The sequence below is a fragment of the Salvelinus namaycush genome, unplaced genomic scaffold (assembly GCF_016432855.1).
Source record: "Salvelinus namaycush isolate Seneca unplaced genomic scaffold, SaNama_1.0 Scaffold339, whole genome shotgun sequence".
In the NCBI taxonomy this organism is placed as follows: domain Eukaryota; kingdom Metazoa; phylum Chordata; class Actinopteri; order Salmoniformes; family Salmonidae; genus Salvelinus; species Salvelinus namaycush.
The window spans coordinates 181,389-208,721 of record NW_024060330.1 but is presented as its reverse complement, the minus strand read 5'-3'; the positions used below and the strand labels follow the sequence as shown (position 1 = coordinate 208,721).

The window sequence follows — 27,333 nt, the reverse complement described above, 5'->3', positions numbered from 1 at the left end:
TCACCGCGTGAAAGGGTAGGAAGAGCTGAAAGAGAGTGTGTTAGCATGTTTCTATAGGTTTACAATGGGTTCAGGGTCAGTTAGCATGTTAGCATGTTTCAATAGATTGAAAATGGGTTCTGGGTCTGTTAGCATGTTTCGATAGATTCACTATAGGATCAGGGTCAGTTAGCATGTTTCTATAGGTTTACAATAGGTTCAGGGTCAGTTAGCATGTTTCTATAGATTCACTATAGGTTCAGGGTCAGTTAGCATGTTTCTATAGATTCACTATAGGTTCAGGGTCAGTTAGCATGTTTCTATAGGTTTACAATAGGTTCAGGGTCAGTTAGCATGTTTCTATAGGTTTACAATAGGTTCAGGGTCAGTTAGCATGTTTCTATAGATTCACTATAGGATCAGGGTCAGTTAGCATGTTTCTATAGATTCACTATAGGCTCAGGGTCAGTTAGCATGTTTCTATAGGTTTACAATAGGTTCAGGGTCAGTTAGCATGTTTCTATAGGTTTACAATAGGTTCAGGGTCAGTTAGCATGTTTCTATAGGTTTACAATAGGTTCAGGGTCAGTTAGCATGTTTCTATAGGTTTACAATAGGTTCAGGGTCAGTTAGCATGTTAGCATGTTTCTATAGGTTTACAATAGGTTCAGGGTCAGTTAGCATGTTTCTATAGATTCACTATAGGTTCAGGGTCAGTTAGCATGTTTCTATAGGTTTACAATAGGTTCAGGGTCAGTTAGCATGTTTCTATAGGTTTACAATAGGTTCAGGGTCAGTTAGCATGTTTCTATAGGTTCACTATAGGTTCAGGGTCAGTTAGCATGTTAGCATGTTTCTATAGGTTTACAATAGGTTCAGAGTCAGTTAGCATGTTTCTATAGATTCACTATAGGATCAGGGTCAGTTAGCATGTTTCTATAGATTCACTATAGGTTCAGGGTCAGTTAGCATGTTTCTATAGATTCACTATAGGTTCAGGGACAGTTAGCGTGTTAGCATGTCTCACCTCGTGCGCTGACCTCTGCTAGCCTCAGCAAACTTGTGTCTGAACAGAAAGCTGGCCAGAGAATCTGCAACCTGCACAACAGACAACATGCATGTTAGTGTGAGTGTGTGTGTGTGCGGGTGCGTGCATGTGTGTGTGTGTCTTACTTTGTCTGGTGTGTCTTCGTGCACTGCGTGGCCACTAGGGGGCAGCACCTGCATCATGAATTTGCCTGAGGAGAATAGTACAACAGGTAGTCTTCAGTCAGAGAACTGTGTGTGTGTGTGTGTCAATCTCGCACACACTCCACTCTCTTTCTCACACACACACACACTAGCTCTCTCTATCACACACAGTATTGTACAGCTAACCTTGTACAGCTAACACAATTCAGTCCCATTCAAAATCCTATTTTCCCTAACCCTAAACCCAACCCTAGCTCCTAACCCTAAACCCAACCCTAGCTCCTAACCCTAAACCCAACCCTAGCTCCTAACCCTAAACCCAACCCTAGCTCCTAACCCTAGTTCCTAACCCTAAACCCAACCCTAGCTCCTAACCCTAAACCCAACCCTAGCTCCTAAAACTAACCCTAAACCCAACCCTAGCTCCTAACCCTAAACCCAACCCTAGCTCCTAAAACTAACCCTAAACCCAACCCTAGCTCCTAACCCTAAACCCAACCCTAGCTCCTAACCCTAAAACTAACCCTAAACCCAACCCTAGCTCCTAACCCTAAACCTAACCCTAAAACTAACCCCAGCTCCTAACCCTAAACCCAACCCTAGCTCCTAACCCTAGCTCCTAACCCTAAACCCCTTAGAAATAGAAATAGTATTTGACCTCATGGGGACCAACAAAATGTCCCCGGTTGGTCAAATTTCTGATCATATACTAATCTTGTGGGGACTTCTGGTCTTCAAGTATAGTTTAAACACACACAGAGTAGTTTGGTTGTACACTGTGGGGGCAATCTGTATAATACTGTGTAGACCCACCTTGTACACTGTCTGTGTTGCTATACAGTCTATAGAATAACTATCTTCAAAGTAATGACTCGGGACGTCGGGTTTGATATGAAAGCTTCTTTTAGTAATAATTCTTGATCACGTTACATTTAACAACTTTAGATTCTACAGAGCAATGCAAGTAAGATGCTAGCGCAAAGGAGCCAAATATCACCTGTTAATTGCACTTAACTAGCGCGTTCACTCTCTACTTCCTGTCGCAAGGCATTCTGGAACTTGCAGTCAAAAGCGTAATTCAATACTAACCAATACAATTACATATGTAAATAACTGTAAAGAAATATCTTTAGATACAGCTCAATGAATTAACTTAAACATTAACTCTGTAACACATTAAAGTTACAACATCCTCCCCCCCCGATGAACAACTGTGTTCATCTAGATCTCTAGGCAGTATATCAACTGAATAGGTCTCCTCAACAAAGTCCCTGAAGCAGTACGAACTGAACATGATCTAACTAGGCCATCTCGGCCTGGAAACAGTTCCTCAATCTTTCCTAGTTTCCAGGTTTGTCTGGGTGTGTTATCTTCTCCAATGAGTACAACGTCACCCGCTTTCAGTGGGGTGGGCTGTGGTGTATCACAGCGGTGTGCTGACTTTAGATCCAGCAAGTAGTCTCTTCGCCAACTGTTCCAGAAGCTGGTCACAAGTCTCTGCCTGTACTTCCATCTGCGTGTCATGTCCTCCTTGTTTAGCGTTGGGTGCTGAGTGTCAGCTGGAAATGGCTTTGGAGGCAAAGAGGTTAGTCGTTTACCCACCAGGAAGTGTGCTGGGGTCAGGGGTTGTGGTTCATCCACTTCATTGTGCACGAAGGTCAGAGGCCTAGAATTTAGAATTGCTTCAACCTCTGTCAGGACTGTGCACATCTCTTCAAAGTTGAGTGAAGCTCTCCCAAGAACCTTTCGCAGGCATGTTTTCACTGACCTGACAAGTCTTTCCCAGAATCCGCCCCACCAGGCTGCTCGCTCGGCGATGAACCTCCAGGTGATGCCCCTTTCTGAGAAGCCAAAAGTTGGGGTTCTTCGATTGCCTTCCACAGCTCTTTCAAGTCCTGATCAGCTCTCTTGAACGTTTTTGCATTGTCTGAGTAGATTACCTTGCATAATCCTCTCCTTGAGATGAATCTTTTTAGAGCTAACAGGAATTTCTCTGTGGACTGATCTGAGACCAGTTCCAAATGCAGTGCTCTGGTTACAGCACAAGTGAACAGTGCAATGTATGACTTCTTCACAGACCCATTTTCTTTCACATAGAGCGGTCCTGCAAAATCCACACCTGTGACTTCAAATGGTGGCGATTCAGTTATTCTGTCTTTTGGTAAAGGCGCAGTGACCTGCTGTCCAGCTCTTGCCTTGAATCTTTTGCACACTATACATCTTGCCACTGTGCTCTTGACTAGCTGCCTAGCACGCAAGATCCAGTATCGCTCTCTGATTTGTACTAGAGTGTCTCTTGCTCCAGAATGCATCACCTTCTCATGGTGGTACTGTATCAGCATTTCTGAGTATCTGTACTTGTTGGGCAGAACCCATGGGTGCTGCTCTCTGAATGTGAAGCTGGACTGTTGCAGTCTTCCTCCTACACTGAGGAGTTCGTGTTCGTCCAGGAACGGTTTCAGTTCTCTGATTTTACAGTCATTGTTTAGGCTTTTTCCTGCCTTCAGTAGTTTGATCTCCTGTCCAAAACTCTGTTGTTGTGTTACCTTAATCCAGTACTTTTCTGCATCGAACAGTTCGTCAGCAGTCAGTTCACCTTGCATCTTTATGTTTGTACGAGCATTGGCTATGAATCTCTTTATCCAGGCGGTGACTCTGAACACTCTTTTCAGTTTGCTGTACCTTTCAAGCTCCAACACAGGTTCAGTGATTGCTGTGCTGTTTGCTGCGAGTTGTACAGTAACCTGGCAACTGGACTTGAGTTCTATATTCACCTCTTCCGGAACCTTGTTATCATCAGTCTCTTCGGACTGATTGGGTGATATCAGAATTCTGGGTCCATTCCACCATAGCTCGCTCTGTGTCAAGTTTCGAACAGTTTGTCCTCTTGTAGGGAGGTCAGCTGGATTAGTTTTCCCTTCAATATGTGACCATGACTCTGGATTGGTCAAGGACTGGATCTCCGTCACTCTGTTCGCAACAAACTGTTTCCATTTCTGAGCTGAGCTGCAAATCCAATGCAGCACGATCATCGAGTCTGTCCACATTTGGATCTGTTTTTCTTCCAATTTCAGTGTGGTCATCAAGTTGTTTGCGAGTCTCGCTCCAATCACAGCTCCCATGAGCTCCAGGCATGGCAGCGTCATTTTCTTGAGTGGGGCTACCCTGGACTTGGATGCGACCTGACTTGTTGTTTCCCTGCCTTGTGATTCACCTTGCAAGTAAGCTACTGCACTGTAAGCCCTTTCACTTGCATCACAGAACACGTGTAGTTTCAGAGTGTGGCTATTCTGTGGCCGCATGTCTGTTCTGCACCACCTTGGTATGGTGAGCTGGTGTAACTGGGGTAGTTCTGAACACCACTGTTGCCATTCTCGTGTCAGATCAGGTGGTAATTCTTTGTCCCAGCTGAGTCCCCTCTCCCACATTTCCTGGAACATGCACTTGATCCTGATGGTGAAGGGGGTCAGGATACCAAGAGGGTCGAAGATACGTGCAGACGACTGTAGAACACTTCTCTTTGTGTTTTCCTTTTGCTTTAGAATGCTCAGTAGCGGCCTGAGGTCAAACACAAAGTCATCTGTTTCCGGTCTCCATACTAAACCTAAAACCTTCAGCACTAATCCTTGTGTTTCTAGCGTCAACGGGTGCTCAGTTGTCGTACTCTCCTCCCATTTTGTTTTCAATTCAGGAGAATTGGTCATCCACTTGCAGAGGTCCATGCCTGCAATCGACAACATTCGCTTTGCAGTTGTTGTCACAAGGTAAGCCTCTTCAACATTGCGTGAACTTGCAATGAAATCATCTACATAGAGTGACTCTCTCAGTATCTCTACAACTTCTGGTTGTTCTGTTTCATATTGTTTCAGGTGCTTCCTGATTGTAGCTGCCAGAAAAAATGGACTTGGGGAAGCTCCAAATACCACTCTTTTCATCCTCAGCACACGCAGCTCCTCTTCATTTTCTCCCCTTGGTGGGCCTGTGAGCCATAGAAATCTCACGGCGTCTCTGTCTCTCTCTGCTAGGGATATCTGCAGGAAAGCTTTCTTGATGTCTGCCATGAATGCGATCTCATGTAGTCTGAACTTTATCAGAACGCTGAGCAGATCCGGATTCAGGTTCGGTCCTGTGAGTAGACAGTCATTGAGGGATGAACAGCCATCTTCATGGGACGAGGCATCAAACACCACTCTCAGTTTTGTTGTCACCTTATCTTCTCGGAGTACTGCATGGTGAGGTAAGTAGTATTTTACGTTGTCTGCACTTGATGCGTTGTCCTTGGGCACGTCCTCTGCCATATCCTGTTGTAAGTAGTCCTCTACCACTTCATTGTATCTGCTGTACAACATCACATCCTTCTTCAGTCTTTTCTTCAGACCTTCAAACCGTTTCTTGGCGATTCTATAGTTGTCTTGGAGTTCTGGCATTTCTCGTTTCCATGGCAACTCTACGTGGTATCGACCATCTTTGAAGGTGGTTGTTTCCTCGAACCTTTGTAGAGCCTCGGTTTCCTCTGGGTTCTGTGTTCTCGCTTATAATACCCAGAGACTCAAGCTCCCAGAATGTATGCAGTTGTTTGGAGACTAGTGTGTCTTCATCAAGTGGGATGAACATGCAAGTTGCCTCGGCGACACTTGACATGAACACGGGTCCCTGCACCGACCATCCAAAGGTGCTCTCTAAAGCAACCAGCGTCTCCGTCAGTCGCTCCACTCTGCCTGATACTATCTGCCAGTAGTAGTCTGCTCCTATCAGGACAGAGAGTTCAGTATCATTGTCATCTCCTGGAAAGTCTGCGAGCTGCAGTCCCTTTCTATTGAGCTCATGTCGAATCTGTTCACCAGGAACCTTCATCACAGCTGTGCACATTTGTGGGGTTTCAATTGCCTCTATCTCTATTCTCTGCTGTTTGTCCCAGACATTCTCCAAGATGACTTTCACTGTGTTACGTTGGGACGTTGCTGGGGCAGAGGAGCCAAACGTGTGAAGAGGGAGTGCCTCTTGTCTGATTACTGGTAGCTTCAAGCCCTTCACAAGGTTTTCATGTATGAAGCTTCTCTGACTGCCTCCATCTAGTAAGCAACGAGCTATCTTCCTGCCCGATGGGCCTTCTACCCATGCCTTTGCCGTTTGTAGCAACACAGTGTTCTGTCCATCTGGTTTCATCTTCACTGAATGGGGAATAACTGAGGAAACAACAGCATCTACAGAAACAGTAGGGGGTTGCACCTCACTCCTCTTACCGGTACACACAGCAATGTGATGTCTGCTTCCACATGTTGCACATGACACATCTTTGACTTTACAGAATTTTGCTATGTGTCTCTGTCCTAAACATACAAAGCATCTTCCCATTTTCTTTAGTTTCTCTTTGCGTGCAGCAATATTGTGGTCAGGGCAGTTTTCTGATTTGTGGTCTGCACTGTCACAGAATAGACAGTTTTGTTCCTTCTGGCTGGCTGTATGCAGTGCTGCAGCAGAGGGCATGTTGGGTCTTTTTGTTTTCATTTCATTGGAGAAACATGACTTGTTCCATGGTTTGCTCTCTTTCTGTTGGTTGCATGATCTTGTCATTTGTAGCGCTCTCTCCCTGCTCTGAACCTCCTTCTGTAGGAAACTGACAATCTCAGACACTTTCCATTCATCATCTACTCCCCTCTGACGACTATAGTCAAGAGCTATGTCCTCTGGAATCATCTGCAGTAAGATTGGGCATAGTAGGCTTCCATAGGTTTCTGACACTACACCCAGTGATTCCAGGCTCCTAATCTGAATTTCACATTCATCATATAGCTGCCTCAATGCATTTAGATCAGAGGATTTCTTCACAGGGGTGAGATTCAGCAGCTTTGACATATGAGCACTAATCACAAGATCTTTCCTTCCAAATCTGCTCTTGAGTAGAGCGATTGCATCATCATAGTTACTGTCTGTTAACATCAGTCCTGCTACTGCCTTTGCAGCTGGTCCAGTGAGATATGTTTTCAGATAGGTAAACTTCTCTTTATTACACAGTGAATCATTGTTGTGAATAGCAGTCTCATACTGGCTCCAAAACTCCTGCCACATACTGACATCTCCATAGAATTTCTCAATAATCAACTTTGGTAGCCTTACTGATTGTCTCTGTGATCTGTTGGAGTTAGCGTCACTCACCCTGTTGGAGTTAGCGTCACTCACCCTGTTGGAGTTAGCGTCACTCACCCTGTTGGAGTTAGCGTCACTCACCCTGTTGGAGTTAGCGTCACTCACCCTGTTGGAGTTAGCGTCACTCACCCTGTTGGAGTTAGCGTCACTCACCCTGTTGGAGTTAGCGTCACTCACCCGTGCTGCTAGTGGATTGAGATCCTGGTTTTTCTTTATCACTCGTTGTGCACGGCTCTTCAGCATGATAACGCGCTCTTTGTAATCCTCCGTGCATGCAATCTCTGCCTCCAATCCGTCCAATGGGGTTAACTGTTCAATTCCACCATCAAGTTCAAACAAACTGTCCTCCTTAGCTGACAGCAATTCCAACAATGTACTCAAGTGATCGGTATCCGGATTCGACTGGGATATTTCCACGTCAATCTGATTCAAAATCCGTGTTGTGGCACCTCGAATGGTACCCCGCTTTCGTCTCATTCTTTCGGTTTCATGCCGGCGTTCCTCCTCAGCCATTTCAGCCGCTTCTTCGTCGCAGCTCATATTCCGGGTTTCGGCACCAAAATATAGAATAACTATCTTCAAAGTAATGACTCGGGACGTCGGGTTTGATATGAAAGCTTCTTTTAGTAATAATTCTTGATCACGTTACATTTAACAACTTTAGATTCTACAGAGCAATGCAAGTAAGATGCTAGCGCAAAGGAGTCAAATATCACCTGTTAATTGCACTTAACTAGCGCGTTCACTCTCTACTTCCTGTCGCAAGGCATTCTGGAACTTGCAGTCAAAAGCGTAATTCAATACTAACCAATACAATTACATATGTAAATAACTGTAAAGAAATATCTTTAGATACAGCTCAATGAATTAACTTAAACATTAACTCTGTAACACATTAAAGTTACAACAGTTTAATGCTGTTTAGACCTACCTTGCATTTGGCCTATAGTCAGGTCCCTGTCCAGACGATCTACACCTAGAGACGAACACACATCCTCCATCATTATTTTACCTCTCAGGTTTCTTTTAAAACCTGGGAAACACACTCCAGTACCCCTCCCCTCCCCCCACACACGCACACTGGACACAGAGACATACGAACTACCTCTACCTTCCTTCATACTGGACACAGAGACAAACTACCTGTAACTTCCTTCATACTGGACACAGAGACAAACTACCTGTAACGTCCTTCATACTGGACACAGAGACAAACTACCTGTAACTTCCTTCATACTGGACACAGAGACAAACTACCTGTAACGTCCTTCATACTGGACACAGAGACATACAAACTACCTGTAACTTCCTTCATGCTGGACACAGAGACATACAAACTACCTCTACCTTCCTTCATGCTGGACACAGAGACATACAAACTACCTCTACCTTCCTTCATGCTGGACACAGAGACATACAAACTACCTCTACCTTCCTTCATGCTGGACACAGAGACATACAAACTACCTCTACCTTCCTTCATGCTGGACACAGAGACATACGAACTACCTCTACCTTCCTTCATGCTGGACACAGAGACATACAAACTACCTCTACCTTCCTTCATACTGGACACAGAGACATACAAACTACCTCTACCTTCCTTCATGCTGGACACAGAGACATACAAACTACCTCTACCTTCCTTCATGCTGGACACAGAGACATACAAACTACCTCTACCTTCCTTCATACTGGACACAGAGACATACACACTACCTGTAACTTCCTTCATACTGGACACAGAGACAAACTACCTGTAACGTCCTTCATACTGGACACAGAGACAAACTACCTGTAACGTCCTTCATACTGGACACAGAGACAAACTACCTGTAACGTCCTTCATACTGGACACAGAGACAAACTACCTGTAACGTCCTTCATACTGGACACAGAGACAAACTACCTGTAACTTCCTTCATTCTGGACACAGAGACATAGAAACTAGCTCCAACTTCCTTCATACTGGACACAGAGACATAGAAACTAGCTCCAACTTCCTTCATTCTGGACACAGAGACATAGAAACTAGCTCCAACTTCCTTCATTCTGGACACAGAGACATAGAAATGGTATCAAACAGTTCGTCTGACTCTCTGGGAAATCAGACGTTGCCCAAATGTTGCACTATCGTTTCAAGATTACAGCTTGAGAAATACAGGCACGATTCCCGCCTATGGAGTAGGACGTACCCAGTAGGTTACCCATGTACCTGGGGTAAAATAAGGATGGACTAGACTGTAGTGTTATGTACCTGGGGTAAAATAAGGTTGGATTAGACTGTAGTGTTATGTACCTGGGGTAAAATAAGGACGGATTAGACTGTAGTGTTATGTACCTGGGGTAAAATAAGGATGGATTAGACTGTAGTGTTATGTACCTGGGGTAAAATAAGGATGGATTAGACTGTAGTGTTATGTACCTGGGGTAAAATAAGGATGGATTAGACTGTAGTGTTATGTACCTGGGGTAAAATAAGGACGGATTAGACTGTAGTGTCATGTACCTGGGGTAAAATAAGGACGGATTAGACTAGTGTTATGTACCTGGGGTAAAATAAGGATGAATTAGACTGTAGTGTCATGTACCTGGGGTAAAATAAGGATGGACTAGACTGTAGTGTCATGTACCTGGGGTAAAATAAGGACGGACTAGACTGTAGTGTTATGTACCTGGGGTAAAATAAGGACGGACTAGACTGTAGTGTCATGTACCTGGGGTAAAATAAGGACGGATTAGACTGTATTGTTATGTACCTGGGGTAAAATAAGGACGGACTAGACTGTAGTGTTATGTACCTGGGGTAAAATAAGGATGGATTAGACTGTAGTGTTATGTACCTGGGGTAAAATAAGGATGGACTAGACTGTAGTGTCATGTACCTGGGGTAAAATAAGGACGGACTAGACTGTAGTGTTATGTACCTGGGGTAAAATAAGGACGGACTAGACTGTAGTGTCATGTACCTGGGGTAAAATAAGGACGGACTAGACTGTAGTGTCATGTACCTGGGGTAAAATAAGGACGGACTAGACTGTAGTGTCATGTACCTGGGGTAAAATAAGGACGGACTAGACTGTAGTGTTATGTACCTGGGGTAAAATAAGGACGGACTAGACTGTAGTGTTATGTACCTGGGGTAAAATAAGGATGGATTAGACTGTAGTGTCATGTACCTGGGGTAAAATAAGGATGGACTAGACTGTAGTGTTATGTACCTGGGGTAAAATAAGGATGGACTAGACTGTAGTGTTATGTACCTGGGGTAAAATAAGGACGGATTAGACTGTAGTGTCATGTACCTGGGGTAAAATAAGGAAGGACTAGACTGTAGTGTTATGTACCTGAGGTAAAATAAGGATGGATTAGACTGTAGTGTTATGTACCTGGGGTAAAATAAGGATGGATTAGACTGTAGTGTTATGTACCTGGGGTAAAATAAGGACGGATTAGACTGTAGTGTCATGTACCTGGGGTAAAATAAGGACGGACTAGACTGTAGTGTTATGTACCTGGGGTAAAATAAGGACGGATTAGACTGTAGTGTCATGTACCTGGGGTAAAATAAGGACGGATTAGACTGTAGTGTTATGTACCTGGGGTAAAATAAGGATGGACTAGACTGTAGTGTTATGTACCTGGGGTAAAATAAGGATGGACTAGACTGTAGTACCTGGGGTAAAATAAGGATGGACTAGACTGTAGTGTTATGTACCTGGGGTAAAATAAGGACGGATTAGACTGTAGTGTTATGTACCTGGGGTAAAATAAGGACGGACTAGACTGTAGTGTTATGTACCTGGGGTAAAATAAGGATGGATTAGACTGTAGTGTTATGTACCTGGGGTAAAATAAGGACGGACTAGACTGTAGTGTTATGTACCTGGGGTAAAATAAGGACGGACTAGACTGTAGTGTTATGTACCTGGGGTAAAATAAGGATGGACTAGACTGTAGTGTTATGTACCTGGGGTAAAATAAGGATGGATTAGACTGTAGTGTTATGTACCTGGGGTAAAATAAGGATGGATTAGACTGTAGTGTCATGTACCTGGGGTAAAATAAGGATGGATTAGACTGTAGTGTTATGTACCTGGGGTAAAATAAGGATGGATTAGACTGTAGTGTTATGTACCTGGGGTAAAATAAGGATGGATTAGACTGTAGTGTTATGTACCTGGGGTAAAATAAGGATGGATTAGACTGTAGTGTTATGTACCTGGGGTAAAATAAGGATGGACTAGACTGTAGTGTTATGTACCTGGGGTAAAATAAGGACGGATTAGACTGTAGTGTTATGTACCTGGGGTAAAATAAGGATGGATTAGACTGTAGTGTTATGTACCTGGGGTAAAATAAGGACGGATTAGACTGTAGTGTCATGTACCTGGGGTAAAATAAGGATGGATTAGACTGTAGTGTTATGTACCTGGGGTAAAATAAGGATGGATTAGACTGTAGTGTTATGTACCTGGGGTAAAATAAGGATGGATTAGACTGTAGTGTCATGTACCTGGGGTAAAATAAGGACGGATTAGACTGTAGTGTTATGTACCTGGGGTAAAATAAGGATGGATTAGACTGTAGTGTCATGTACCTGGGGTAAAATAAGGACGGATTAGACTGTAGTGTTATGTACCTGGGGTAAAATAAGGATGGATTAGACTGTATTGCGACATACCTGCTAACAGGAGGAGTTTGGGCAGGTTACATCCCAGGAACAGATTAGAGATTCCTCTGAACCATCCGTCCCAGTACTTCTCTGCTTTGGACAGGTCTATACGCCAGCTATACACACCCTGATAACACACCAAAGGGTTAAAACCGTCACCAGGTTAACTAGAAGAACACACTGAATGCATCGGTCACTTCTGACACTCCTGGAGTGCGTAAACTGAACCCCCAAAAAATGGGAATACTGTTCACACTCAAATAGTGAGACCAGCGACATGTTCACAGGAGGAGGATTTTACAGACCTTGTAATAAATATGACACAACGCTGTGTTGAGAAGGGTTCATTGAACTGTTAAGAGAAAATCACGCCCCCTAAAAGAACGTCTCACTCTGAACAAGGAGGACTTCAAAGCTGAATGCTGTTTTTGATGCCACGCTGGTAAACTATCAAAGGGGACCGTCGCTAGGACTCGACGAGACGGGAGTCCTCTTCAGTACCTGCTGTGGATTCTATCATGGATATGGAACATTTTCCCAGGTTGACGAGAGCTGGAGAACTACTGCGTAGTTCGGAGTCGAGTTGGAGTCGAGTTGGAGTCGAGTTGGAGTCGAGTTGGAGTCGAGTTGGAGTCGAGTTGGAGTCGAGTCGGAGTCGAGTCGGAGCCGAGGTGGAGTCGGAGCCGAGGTGGAGTCGGAGCCGAGGTGGAGTCGGAGCCGAGGTGGAGTCGGAGCCGAGGTGGAGTCGAGGTGGAGTCGAGGTGGAGTCGAGGTGGAGTCGAGGTGGAGTCGAGGTGGAGTCGGAGCCGAGGTGGAATCGGAGCCGGAGTCGGAGCCGGAATCGGAGCCGAGGTGGAGCCGAGGTGGAGCCGAGTTGGAGTCGAGTTGGAGTCGAGTTGGAGTCGAGTTGGAGTCGAGTTGGAGTCGAGTTGGAGTCGAGTTGGAGTCGAGTCGGAGTCGAGTCGGAGTCGGAGTCGGAGTCGGAGTCGGAGTCGGAGTCGGAGTCGAGTCGGAGTCGGAGTCGAGTCGGAGTCGGAGCCGAGTCGGAGTCGGAGCCGAGGTGGAGTCGGAGCCGAGGTGGAGTCGGAGCCGAGGTGGAGTCGGAGCCGAGGTGGAGTCGGAGCCGAGGTGGAGTCGAGGTGGAGTCGAGGTGGAGTCGAGGTGGAGTCGAGGTGGAGTCGGAGCCGAGGTGGAATCGGAGCCGGAGTCGGAGCCGAGGTGGAGCCGAGGTGGAGCCGAGTTGGAGTCGAGTTGGAGTCGAGTCGGAGTCGAGTCGGAGTCGAGTCGGAGTCGAGTCGGAGTCGGAGTCGGAGTCGAGTCGGAGTCGAGTCGGAGTCGAGTCGGAGCCGAGTCGGAGCCGAGGTGGACTCGAGGTGGAGTCGGAGTCGAGGTGGAGTCGGAGTCGAGGTGGAGTCGAGGTGGAGTCGAGGTGGAGCCGAGGTGGAGTCGAGGTGGAGCTGGAGGCGAGGTGGAGTCGAGGTGGAGGTGGAGTCGGAGTCGAGGTGGAGTCGGAGTCGAGTTGGAGTCGAGGTGGAGTCGAGGTGGAGTCGGAGTCGAGGTGGAGTCGGAGTCGAGGTGGAGTCGGAGTCGAGGTGGAGTCGAGGTGGAGTCGAGGTGGAGTCGAGGTGGAGCCGAGGTGGAGTCGAGGTGGAGCTGGAGGCGAGGTGGAGTCGAGGTGGAGTCGAGGTGGAGTCGGAGTCGAGGTGGAGTCGAGGTGGAGTCGAGGTGGAGGCGAGGTGGAGGCGAGGTGGACTCGAGGTGGAGGCGAGTTGGACTCGAGTTGGAATCGAGGTGGAGCCGAGGTGGAGCCGAGGTGGAGCCGAGGTGGAGTCGAGGTGGAGTCGAGGTGGAGTCGAGGTGGAGTCGAGGTGGAGTCGAGGTGGAGTCGAGGTGGAGTCGAGTCGGAGCCGAGTCGGAGCCGGAGCCGGAACCGAGGTGGAGTTGGAGCCGAGGTGGAGTTGGAGCCGAGGTGGAGTTGGAGCCGAGGTGGAGTTGGAGCCGAGGTGGAGTTGGAGCCGAGGTGGAGTTGGAGCCGAGGTGGAGTTGGAGCCGAGGTGGAGTTGGAGCCGAGGTGGAGTTGGAGCCAGGTGGAGTTGGAGCCAGGTGGAGTTGGAGCCAGGTGGAGTTGGAGCCAGGTGGAGTTGGAGCCAGGTGGAGTTGGAGCCGAGTTGGAGTCGAGTTGGAGTCGAGTTGGAGCCGAGTTGGAGCCGAGTTGGACTCGAGTTGGACTCGAGTTGGACTCGAGTTGGACTCGAGGTGGACTCGAGGTGGACTCGAGGTGGACTCGAGGTGGACTCGAGGTGGACTCGAGGTGGACTCGAGGTGGACTCGAGGTGGACTCGAGGTGGACTCGAGGTGGAGGCGAGGTGGAGTCGAGGTGGAGTCGGAGGCGAAGTGGAGTCGAGGTGGAGCTGGAGGCGAGGTGGAGTCGAGGTGGAGCCGAGGTGGAGTCGGAGTCGAGTCGGAGTCGAGTCGGAGTCGAGTCGGAGTCGAGTCGGAGTCGAGTCGGAGTCGAGTCGGAGTCGAGGCGGAGTCGAGGCGGAGTCGGAGGCGAAGTGGAGTCGAGGTGGAGCTGGAGGCGAGGTGGAGTCGAGGTGGAGCTGGAGCCGAGGTGGAGTCGGAGTCGAGTCGGAGTCGAGGCGGAGTCGAGGTGGAGTCGAGGCGGAGTCGAGGCGGAGTCGAGGCGGAGTCGAGGCGGAGTCGAGGCGGACGCGAGGCGGAGGCGAGGCGGAATCGAGGCGGAGTCGAGGCGGAGTCGAGGTGGAGCCGAGTTGGAGCCGAGGCGGAGCCGAGGCGGAGGCGAGGCGGAGGCGAGTTGGACTCGAGTTGGACTCGAGTTGGACTCGAGTTGGAGCCGAGGAGGAGCCGAGGTGGAGCCGAGGTGGAGTCGAGGTGGAGTCGAGGTGGAGTCGAGGTGGAGTCGAGGTGGAGTCGAGGTGGAGTCGAGGTGGAGTCGAGGTGGAGTCGAGGTGGACTCGAGTTGGACTCGAGTTGGAGCCGAGGAGGAGCCGAGGTGGAGCCGAGGTGGAGTCGAGGTGGAGCTGGAGGCGAGGTGGAGTCGAGGTGGAGTCGAGGTGGAGCTGGAGGCGAGGTGGAGTCGAGGTGGAGTCGAGGTGGAGTCGAGGTGGAGTCGAGGTGGAGGCGAGGTGGAGGCGAGGTGGAGTCGAGGTGGAGTCGAGGTGGAGTCGGAGTCGAGGTGGAGTCGAGTTGGACTCGAGTTGGACTCGAGGAGGAGCCGAGGAGGAGTCGAGGTGGAGCTGGAGTCGAGGTGGAGTCGAGGTGGAGTCGAGGTGGAGTCGAGGTGGAGCTGGAGTCGAGGTGGAGTCGAGGTGGAGTCGAGGTGGAGTCGAGGTGGAGTCGAGGTGGAGTCGAGGTGGAGGCGAGGTGGAGGCGAGGTGGAGGCGAGGTGGAGGCGAGTTGGACTCGAGTTGGAGCCGAGGTGGAGCCGAGGTGGAGTCGAGGTGGAGTCGAGTTGGAGTCGAGTCGGAGCCGGAACCGAGGTGGAGTTGGAGCCGAGGTGGAGTTGGAGCCGAGGTGGAGTTGGAGCCGAGGTGGAGTTGGAGCCAGGTGGAGTTGGAGCCAGGTGGAGTTGGAGCCAGGTGGAGTTGGAGCCAGGTGGAGTTGGAGCCAGGTGGAGTTGGAGCCAGGTGGAGTTGGAGCCAGGTGGAGTTGGAGTCGAGTTGGAGTCGAGTTGGAGTCGGAGCCGAGTTGGAGTCGAGTTGGAGTCGGAGCCGAGTTGGAGTCGAGTTGGAGTCGAGTTGGAGTCGAGTTGGAGTCGAGGTGGACTCGAGGTGGAGCCGAGGTGGAGCCGAGTTGGAGTCGAGTTGGAGTCGAGTTGGAGTCGAGTTGGAGTCGAGTTGGACTCGAGGTGGACTCGAGGTGGAGGCGAGGTGGAGTTGGAGCCAGGTGGAGTTGGAGCCAGGTGGAGTTGGAGCCAGGTGGAGTTGGAGCCAGGTGGAGTTGGAGCCAGGTGGAGTTGGAGCCAGGTGGAGTCGAGTTGGAGTCGAGTTGGACTCGAGGTGGACTCGAGGTGGAGGCGAGGTGGAGTTGGAGCCAGGTGGAGTTGGAGCCAGGTGGAGTTGGAGCCAGGTGGAGTTGGAGCCAGGTGGAGTTGGAGCCAGGTGGAGTTGGAGCCAGGTGGAGTCGAGTTGGAGTCGAGTTGGACTCGAGGTGGACTCGAGGTGGAGGCGAGGTGGAGTCGAGGTGGAGCTGGAGGCGAGGTGGAGCCGAGGTGGAGTCGAGTTGGAGTCGAGGTGGAGCTGGAGGCGAGGTGGAGTCGAGGTGGAGTCGAGGTGGAGTCGGAGTCGAGGCGGAGTCGAGGCGGAGTCGGAGGCGAGGTGGAGCCGAGGAGGAGCCGAGGAGGAGCCGAGGTGGAGTCGAGGTGGAGCCGAGGTGGAGTTGAGTTGGAGGTAGGAGAGTAAGATATTCCCAAAGCATCCTCCCCCTGCCTTCTCGTACAGACCTGCGGCTATCAAACCATTTTGCGGCCCAGACCCCTCTGTCTTTTGGGGCAGCAGTGTTTAGAGTGCTGGGCCAGTAACCGAAAGGTTGCTGGATCGAGCTGACAAGGTAAAACTCTGTCATCTGTCCCTGAACATGGCAGTTAACCCACTGTAGGGTGCATCTCACTGCAGTAGGCTGTAGGCTGCATCTCACTGTAGTAGGCTGCATCTCACTGCAGTAGGCTGTAGACTGCATCTCACTGTAGTAGGCTGCATCTCACTGTAGTAGGCTGCATCCCACTGTAGTAGGCTGCATCTCACTGTAGTAGGCTGCATCTCACTGTAGTAGGCTGCATCTCACTGTAGTAGGCTGCCATCTCACTGTAGTAGACTGCATCCCACTGTAGTAGACTGCATCCCACTGTAGTAGGCTGTAGGCTGCATCCCACTGTAGTAGACTGCATCCCACTGTAGTAGGCTGTAGGCTGCATCTCACTGTAGTAGGCTGCATCTCACTGTAGTAGGCTGCATCTCACTGCAGTAGGCTGCATCCCACTGTAGTAGGCTGTAGGCTGCATCCCACTGTAGTAGACTGCATCCCACTGTAGTAGGCTGTAGGCTGCATCTCACTGTAGTAGGCTGCATCTCACTGTAGTAGGCTGCATCTCACTGCAGTAGGCTGCATCCCACTGTAGTAGGCTGTAGGCTGCATCCCACTGTAGTAGACTGCATCCCACTGTAGTAGGCTGTAGGCTGCATCTCACTGTAGTAGGCTGTAGGCTGCATCTCACTGTAGTAGGCTGCATCTCACTGTAGTAGGCTGCATCTCACTGCAGTAGGCTGCATCCCACTGTAGTAGGCTGTAGGCTGCATCTCACTGTAGTAGGCTGCATCTCACTGTAGTAGGCTGCATCTCACTGTAGTAGGTTGCATCTCACTGTAGTAGGCTGCATCTCACTGTAGTAGACTGCATCCCACTGTAGTAGGCTGTAGGCTGCATCTCACTGTAGTAGGCTGCATCTCACTGTAGTAGGCTGCATCTCACTGCAGTAGGCTGCATCTCACTGTAGTAGACTGCATCTCACTGTAGTAGGCTGCATCTCACTGTAGTAGGCTGCATCTCACTGCAGTAGGCTGCATCCCACTGTAGTAGGCTGCATCTCACTGCAGTAGGCTGCATCTCACTGTAGTAGACTGCATCTCATGTTTTGGTTTTCTGGATCTCCATTAGCCTTTTGTTTACTGTGTTTGTTTAGTGTTAATGTAACTAGCCTAAATATAGATTGATAAAGACATGACACATTCTGATATTTTCTCTACTAAACCTGCTACTTGGTACAGCTGTTTTGTTCTGTTCTCAGTCGTTCACATTATTAGTTGTATCGGTATTCTAAGCCAAACTGCTATTCAGTAGTTTTGTTGAAAAAATAGGCTACTACTTTCAGCATGTAGCCTAATTTATTTAGCCTAAAGAGCTGTGTGTACAGCTGAATTCACATAGACTGTTTGTAATAGGTGAATTACCCTAGCTATCTTGTAGCCCAGTGGTCATCAACCGGTCGATCGCCGAACATTTTTGTAAAAAACCTTGCGTATATGTAAATGTTTACATATAGGCTATTGGTAATGTTACCACGGCTACGTTCAGTAGGCTACCCGTAATGTTACCACGGCTACGTTCAGTAGGCTACCCGTAATGTTACCACGGCTACGTTCAGTAGGCTACCCGTAATGTTACCACGGCTACGTTCAGTAGGCTACCCGTAATGTTACCACGGCTACGTTCAGTACGCTACCGGTAAGGTTACCACGGCTACGTTCAGTAGGCTACCGGTAATGTTACCACGGCTACGTTCAGTACGCTACCGGTAATGTTACCACGGCTACGTTCAGTACGCTACCGGTAATGTTACCACGGCTACGTTCAGTACGCTACCGGTAATGTTACCACGGCTACGTTCAGTACGCTACCGGTAAGGTTACCACGGCTACGTTCAATAGACTACCGGTAATGTTACCACGGCTACGTTCAGTAGGCTACCGCTAATGTTACCAAGGCTACGTTCAGTAGACTACCGGTAATGTTACCACGGCTACGTTCAGTAGGCTACCGGTAATGTTACCACGGCTACGTTCAGTACGCTACCGGTAATGTTACCACGGCTACGCTCAGTACGCTACCGGTAAGGTTACCACGGCTACGTTCAGTACGCTACCGGGAATGTTACCACGGCTACGTTCAGTACGCTACCGGTAATGTTACCACGGCTACGTTCAATAGGCTACCGGTAAGGTTACCACGGCTACGTTCAATAGGCTACCGGTAATGTTACCACGGCTACGTTCAGTAGGCTACCGGTAAGGTTACCACGGCTACGTTCAGTAGGCTACCGGTAATGTTACCACGGCTACGTTCAGTACGCTACCGGTAAGGTTACCACGGCTACGTTCAGTACGCTACCGGGAATGTTACCACGGCTACGTTCAGTACGCTACCGGGAATGTTACCACGGCTACGTTCAGTAGGCTACCGGTAATGTTACCACGGCTACGTTCAATAGGCTACCGGTAATGTTACCACGGCTACGTTCAGTAGGCTACCGGTAATGTTACCACGGCTACGTTCAGTAGGCTACCGGTAATGTTACCACGGCTACGTTCAGTACGCTACCGGTAAGGTTACCACGGCTACGTTCAATAGGCTACCGGTAAGGTTACCACGGCTACGTTCAATAGGCTACCGGTAATGTTACCACGGCTACGTTCAGTAGGCTACCGGTAATGTTACCACGGCTACGTTCAATAGGCTACCGGTAAGGTTACCACGGCTACGTTCAGTAGGCTACCGGTAATGTTACCACGGCTACGTTCAATAGGCTACCGGTAAGGTTACCACGGCTACGTTCAGTAGGCTACCGGTAAGGTTACCACGGCTACGTTCAATAGGCGAACGTTGCAGATAGACATTCTGTAAATAGAGCCGACGTTGTTCCTTATTCAACATGTCAGAGAGGCATGTTTGTTCTACATGGCATTTTCTATCTGAATGTTCCAAAACATTGCGTCCTGCTTGAACGCGGCCCCCAGGTCGTTAGCTAGAACTTGTTAGTGAGGTAACATGGTGTAGCTTAACCGTTTGTTTAACGGTCCAGTCCGTACGGTAGCCTATAAGGGCCAGAATCAAGCAGTTTTCTCAGAGGAAAAGAGGGAGACTTGGCTTACATTGGTTACAGAACCTGTATATGAAATGTAGTGGGAAAAGTGGGAGGGTTGAGAGAGACTGCAAATTCAAAAGACCACCTACTTTTCTAGAGCCTACTCGAGAGAAATGAAAACAGACTGTTGTTTTACTATTAAACTCGAGAGAAATGAAATATTTGCTCCCTTGTGAAAGATACCCTCGTCTCAATGGTGAGTGCCCTGCTTAAATAAAGGGAAAGCAACAAACAAAATGGTGGTGTGTGTGTGTGTGTGTGTGTGTGTGTGTGTGTGTGTGTGTGTGTGTGTGTGTGTGTGTGTGTGTGTGTGTGTGTGTGTGTGTGTGTGTAAAGGACGTTGGTTTCTTACCTCGGGTTCTGGGATGCTCACCTCTGGCGTACCGTCTGGCTTGTCGCTAACGTAGCTCGGGTCAACGTAGATCTCCTCGTTGCTCTCGACGACTACGTCGCTAACAGGGATGGCCTGCTCAGGTGATTCAACAACATCCTCCACCTCTACGTGCCTACAGAGTACAGGTGAGACATTTTGAGAAGTCTAAATTGGATCCTTGGGATGTTCACCTCTGATGTCGCCCCGTTGAAGTTTAAATGGTGCAAGTGGAACTCGAGTCTCTTTTTAACCTCGTTTAACTACTGATTTACTTAATAGAAGGCACATATGAATAGGTGGTCCAGGTAAGTCATGATACAGATCACATGACTATGTGAAGTTTGCAGTTGTGCCAACAAAAAAAAATATTTTGAGTTTTTTTAAAATTTTATTTTACCCTTTAGTCTACTTTATTGTATTTATACTTGGAATATCGCTTTTTAACAGTAAAAGTTCCAAAATCGCTGGAGGACGTCTTTAAGGTTAGGGTTAAGGTAATCTTGTTCCCAGACATAGTTGCCCAAATGCGTGAAGAGTCTGATAGACCAACGTGTCAAACTTGGCCTTCATTAGCCAATACAGAAAGACTGGGAGAAAACTCATAGGCATTGGCTTAATCTACCAAACCATTATAAAATGGCGTGTTCGGATACTGGAAGCTGATTGGTTAATAGCAGGGAGTTATAGCACTATAATCTCCGTATTCCCCCGGGGTAATGCCAGTTCACAGTTCCATTAGATGTATCAATGCACATCCACTAGCCCACAGCCCAGCCAGTCAATTTATAAACTTAATCTCCCATGTAAAAAAACGTGTCTCGACATTATTTCCACAAGCTACTAGGCTAGCATTCGGATTGCGACAGTTAGGGTTTGTCTAAACCTTCCTGGGTTTCTTTTTCAATCTCCACGAAATAAGAACGTGACGAGACTGACAGCTTCTGTGAGACAATTTATAAGGATATAATGGATATATCCAATTAAATGTCAATAGAAAACAAATGGTAAAAGAAACGAAAGTGCACATAGTTTTCTGTAATTTCAGATGCTTGATGTGATCATGTGTTAGCTTTAGTTGGCTAGCTAGAAAATTAGTAACTAGCCTCTATAGCTACATGCCAATTATTTTTATTTGCATAGCAACCATTGCAAATAGAATGGATGGAATGAACTTCCGAATCTCAGAACTAACGACTGGCTTTTGTTAAATTGTATATACAATTTATAAAATAAAAAAAACTGAAATATCAAATTTACATAAGTATTCAGACCTTTTACTCAGTACTTTGTTGAAGCACCTTTGGCAGCAATTACAGCCTCGAGTCTTCTTGGGTATGAAGCTACAAGCTTGGCACACCTGTATTTGGGTAGTTTCTCCCATTCTTCTCTGTAGATCCTCTCAAGCTCTGTCAGGTTGGATCGGGAGTGTTGCTGCACAGCTATTTTCAGGTCTCTCCAGAGATGTTTGATCGGACTCAATTCCAGGCTCTGGCTGGGCCACTCAAGGACATTTAGAGACTTGTCTCAAAGCCACTCCTGCGTTGTCTTGGCTGTGTGCTTAGGGTTGTTGTCCTGTTGGAAGGTGAATCTTTGCCCCAGTCTGAGGTCCTGAGTGCTCTGGAGCAGGTTTTCATCAAGGATCTCTCTGTACTCTACTCCATTCATCTTTCTGTCGATCCTGACTAGTCTCCCAGTCCATTCTGCTGAAAAACATCCCCACAGCATGATGCTGCCACCACCATGCTTCACCGTAGGGATGGAGCCAGGTTTCCTCCAGACGTGACGCTTGGCATTCAGGCCAAAGAATTCAATCTTGGTTTCATCAGACCAGAGAGTCTTTAGGTGCCTTTTGGCAAACTCCAAGCGGGCTGTCATGTTCCTTTTACTGAGTGGCTTCTGTCTGGCCACTCTACCACAAAGGCCTGATTGGTGGAGTGCTGCAGAGGATGGAAGGTTCTCCCATCTCCACAGAGGAACTCTGGAGCTCTGTCAGAGTAACCATCGGGTTCTTGGTCACCTCTCTGACCAAGGCCCTTCTCCCCCGATTGCTCAATTCAGCCAGCTCTAGGAAGAGTCTTGGTGGTTCCACACTTCTTCCATTTGAAGAATGATGGAGGCCACTGTGTTCTTGAGGACCTTCAATGCTGCAGAAATGTTTTGGTACCCTTCCCCAGATCTGTGCCTCGTCACAGTCCTCTCTCGGAGCTCTACAGACAATTCCTTCGACCTCATGGCTTGGTTTTTGCTCTGCACTGTCAACTCTGGGACCTTATATAGACAGGTGTGTGCCTTCCCAAATCATGTCCAATAGAATTTACCACAGGTGGACTCTAATCAAGTTGTAGAAACATCTCAAGGATGATCAATGGAAACAGGATGCACCTGAGCTCAATTTTGAGTCTCATACTTCTATAAATAAGGTATTTCTGTTTTTTATTTTTAACAAATTTGCAACAAAAAATAAAATAATGAAACCTGTTTTCGCTTTGTCATTATGCAGTATTGTGTGTAGATTGATGAGGGAAAAAAGTTATTTAATACATTTTAGAATAAGGCTGTAACGTAACAAAATGTGGCTAAAGTCCAGGGACGAGGGAAGAAGTTATGTTTTAGGGACGTCCAGGATAGGACTAACTGAGTTTACATTGAATATGAACGCTGTGTTATTTCGTTTACCGCTTTTACAACAACTTCAAAGCGGTATCAATAAATTCGCCAGCTAACAGATTGTCTGGTTCATTAGGAAAGATAGATAAAATGAAGATATGTGTTTGGGGTCAATCAGATTTTGTAAAGTTATTTCAGAATATTTATGCGGCTGTGCAGTTTTCCCCTCTGGTTCCAGTAGAATTAGCATGGTTTACCTCTTGATCTGTCCCACCATGGATACTCGTGCTGATTCTCGGTTCCTGATCTGACCGCTCTTAACACTGAAGGAGAGAGCACACACACACACAGAGAACAGGAACTGTTGAGAAAGAGCACTACCAGCACTGTGAAACACTGAAACGTAGCATAGCATAGCACTCTATGGAACAGCACTACCAGCACTGTGAAACACTGAAACGTAGCGTAGCATAGCACTCTATGGATCAGCACTACCAGCACTGTGAAACACTGAAACGTAGCGTAGCATAGCACTCTATGGAACAGACCGATTATAATAATAATAACAATACATGATATTTCTATAGACTGTCTTTGAAACACAACCTAACGTTAAGAAGTGGTGTATTGCTGAACGCTCCTCACCTCCACTCTATGGCATGGGCAATAGACTCAAAAGACTTGGGTCGTCCTTTCAGGAAGTTCTGCATGCTGTGTAGCATCTCCATGGCACTGCCTAGAGAGAGAGAGACCCCACAGAGCCCCAGGACAGCAACACAATTAGACCCAACCAAATCATGAGAAAAACAAAACATATAATTACTTGACACATTGGAAAGAATCAACTGCTGTTGAAGGCAAAACGGGCTCTCAAGAAAAGACAGGCTATGTGCCACACTGCCCACAAAATGAGGTGGAAACTGAGCTGCACTTCCTAACCTCCTGCCAAATGTATGACCATATTAGAGACACATATTTCCCTCAGATGTATAACCATATTAGAGACACATATTTCCCTCAAATGTATAACCATATTAGAGACACATATTTCCCTCAGATGTATGACCATATTAGAGACACATATTTCCCTCAGATGTATAACCATATTAGAGACACATATTTCCCTCAGATGTATGACCATATTAGAGACACATATTTCCCTCAGATGTATAACCATATTAGAGACACATATTTCCCTCAGATGTATAACCATATTAGAGACACATATTTCCCTCAGATGTATGACCATATTAGAGACACATATTTCCCTCAGATTACTAACGGTATGGACTGGTTCCTACCTTCCACCACGTCGATCACCACCAGTCCTACAGTAGTGGGGAGGAGCATGCTGGAGGCGGTGTGGACAGCGATGGCCCCGCCCATACTGTGACCAACCAGGACGATGGGGGGAGGGGCCTCTCCGTAGCACGCTCGCACCACATTGGCCACATCCCTAGGAGTGGCGGGACAAGAGGGACAGGTGAGAAGGTAGAGGGACAGGTCATGTACAGGTGAGAGGTAGAGGGACAGGTGAGAAGGTAGAGGGACAGGTGAGAAGGTAGAGGGACAGGTGAGAAGGTAGAGGGACAGGTGAGAGGTAGAGGGACAGGTCATGTACAGGTGAGAGGTAGAGGGACAGGTGAGAAGGTAGAGGGACAGGTGAGAAGGTAGAGGGACAGGTGAGAAGGTAGAGGGACAGGTGAGAGGTAGAGGGACAGGTGATGTACAGGTGAGAGGTAGAGGGACAGGTGAGAGGTAGAGGGACAGGTGATGTACAGGTGAGAGGTAGAGGGACAGGTGAGAGGTAGAGGGACAGGTGATGTACAGGTGAGAGGTAGAGGGACAGGTGAGAGGTAGAGGGACAGGTGATGTACAGGTGAGAGGTAGAGGGACAGGTGATGTACAGGTGAGAGGTAGAGGGACAGGTGATGTACAGGTGAGAGGTAGAGGGACAGGTGAGAGGTAGAGGGACAGGTGAGAGGTAGAGGGACAGGTGATGTACAGGTGAGAGGTAGAGGGACAGGTGATGTACAGGTGAGAAGGTAGAGGGACAGGTGATGTACAGGTGAGAGGTAGAGGGACAGGTGATGTACAGGTGAGAGGTAGAGGGACAGGTGATGTACAGGTGAGAGGTAGAGGGACAGGTGATATACAGGTGAGAGGTAGAGGGACAGGTGATGTACAGGTGAGAGGTAGAGGGACAGGTGATGTACAGGTGAGAGGTAGAGGGACAGGTGATGTACAGGTGAGAGGTAGAGGGACAGGTGATGTACAGGTGAGAGGTAGAGGGACAGGTGATGTACAGGTGAGAGGTAGAGGGACAGAAAGTTATGTCCTTATGTTTTACAGGTGTGTATCTTCTTACCTAGACATGGTCTGTGTGGAGAGGTCGTCTGACTGACGTACCTGGGTGGAACCTGGAGAGCAGGAGAGGTAAACGCGTTCTGTAAACATTGGGTTTTGAAGTCTTTATGATGTGACTATATAAAACACTATGGACGCGGATCCAAAATGGCACCCTTATTGCCATGACTAGTCCACTACAATCAAATAGAGTGGCATTCTGAGATGACCTTTGCTCTCTGAACTCACCGTGACCCCTGAGGTCCATGGCCAGCACCCTGCAGGTCACCCTACTGGCTATGGCTGTCTGGAGACCGAGGAGATGGAGCGACAGATAAACAAGAAAAATGGGTATTACACGAAAATCCCAAATGCTGGTCAAGAGATAAGCCCAGAGTTTATAGATGACGTGGAGACTGACGTGGAGACCGTATGGACAGTTTAGACAGAAGCAAAAGAAAACAGACATTATTTTTTTTACAAGAATGAGAAAAGTGTGTAAGCAGTTTCAAACACTGGTCAGTAAAAACACACAAAAAAAATGATGGATTTTTTTTGTCTAGACAGTTTAAGAGTAATGGGCCAGGTGGGACTGAACCCTGTGGAACGCAGGTAACCCTACAGGGTTGTGAACATTGTTCACCGAGCTGTAAATAGTATTATAAAGATAGTAGACTCACAGTAAAAACAGCCCAGGACAAGGCAGAGTGTCCTCCTCCGTGCAGCAGAACCAGTAGAGGTCCGTCTGTTCCGTTTCTGTAGACCCTGAACACATCTCTGGTTTCTGATGGTCCGACTGGGATGTCCTCCGACTGGTCAAAATACTGCCTCCACGACACCGCTGAGTAACTGGCGGAGGACAATACACAGAGTTAGTGTGTGTGTGTGGGGGGGGGGGGGTGTAATGTGTGTGTGTAAAATCTAATTTTATTTGTCACCTGCGCCAAATACAACAGGTGTAGACTTTCCAACAATGCTGAGTTGAAAATGAGCAAAAAATAATGTTTTATAGTAACACATTGCCCGTGTGTGTGTATAGCCTGTCTGTGAAATGTGGATATGATCGATTATCAATGACTCTTACAAGAACCAATTTCAAAGACGGTGAAATATATTATTTATCAGCTTTCTGCCGGTGATTCTATCCCATTCTAGAATGCATACAGACCCCTTTAGATTAGAACACTAGACTAGAACGTAGACAGAACCCTCTAGATTAAAAACAACAGAACACTAGACTACAACACAAACAGAACCCTCGAGAACACAGAACATTAGAACACAGACAGAACACTTAGTCTAAAACACAGAACATTAGACTTTTACACTGACAGAACCTTCGAGAACACAGAACACTAGACTAGAACACAGACAGAACCCTCTGGAACACAGAACACTAGACTATAATATAGACAGAACCCTCTAGAACACTAGACTAGAACACAAAACACTAGACTAGAATATAGACAGAACCCTCTAGAACACAGAACACTAGACTATAATATAGACAGAATCCTCTAGAACACAGAACACTGGACTACAATATAGACAGAACCCTCTAGAACACAGAACACTAGACTATAATATAGACAGAATCCTCTAGAACACAGAACACTGGACTACAATATAGACAGAACCCTCTAGAACACAGAACACTAGACTATAATATAGACAGAACAATCTAGAACACAGAACACTAGATTAGAACAGAGACAGAACAGTCAAGATTAAAACAACTGAACACTCTAGAACACAAAACACACTAGACTAAAACGTTTGACAGAATTCTCAGGAAACAGAACACTTTAGAACACAGACAGAACCCTCTAGAATATAACTCACTTCTCTGTGTCGAAGCTGTCCTCCCACATCCTCCTGGGTGGCAGTGGACAGGTGTCAGGCTCAGCCTGTGTCTCTGGCTGGGGGTCCTCGGGTACCTTCAGGGGCTCTTCACCAGGTAGCTGGGGCTCTGCTACAGGCAGCGTCGGGTCTGCAGCAGGGTGTGGTAGCTGGGGGTAATCTGCCGGCTGTGGGGCTCCTAGACCTGGAGAACTAGTCTCCACCTCACTGCGTACCTCTGCCATCGACCAAATGACATCTAACCATGTGGCACGAAGCCTAAGTACCCACCAAGTACACTACAAGTACCTGACAGGACAATGTGTGGGCTTCGTCCCAAATCGCCCCCTTTTCCCTATATAGTGCACTACTTTTGACCAGGGTCATCGGGTCAAGCAGCGCATTATATGAGGAAGAAGTGCACTATATAGGGAATATGCTACCATTTGGGATACAGTCCTAGACAGATGGTGCGGACAGGTAGCATCTGGGATAGAGCGTCCTATTGGTTAAGGGCCC

The 27,333-nt window shown here is 47.7% G+C and overlaps 1 protein-coding gene across 1 annotated transcript; it reads right to left on the bottom strand.

Annotated features, from left to right (window-relative positions):
* LOC120040279 (protein phosphatase methylesterase 1-like) lies at positions 1-26,846 on the bottom strand. The gene is made up of 13 exons (XM_038985475.1): positions 26,818-26,846; positions 25,656-25,824; positions 25,225-25,282; positions 24,998-25,049; positions 23,931-24,085; positions 23,275-23,365; positions 22,887-22,952; positions 20,002-20,155; positions 12,002-12,119; positions 8,249-8,293; positions 1,153-1,217; positions 1,007-1,077; positions 1-25 (listed from the first exon to the last, which is right to left on the bottom strand). Exons 1-13 carry the CDS (start codon positions 26,844-26,846, stop codon positions 1-3), a joined length of 1,098 nt encoding a protein of 365 aa, XP_038841403.1.
* Between the last annotated feature and the right edge of the window lie 487 nt (positions 26,847-27,333).

What these genes read in the sequence shown, in the direction of transcription:
- LOC120040279 (XM_038985475.1), bottom strand. Translation starts at nt 26,846, where the DNA reads ATGTGGGAGGACAGCTTCGACACAGAGAA. An exon ending in TGTCCTGGGCTGTTTTTACT is followed by an intron (nt 25,283 to 25,655) that starts GTGAGTCTACTA and finishes CTCGGTCTCCAG; the next exon opens with ACAGCCATAGCCAGTAGGGT. An exon ending in CAAACTCCTCCTGTTAGCAG is followed by an intron (nt 8,294 to 12,001) that starts GTATGTCGCAAT and finishes GTTCGTCTCTAG; the next exon opens with GTGTAGATCGTCTGGACAGG.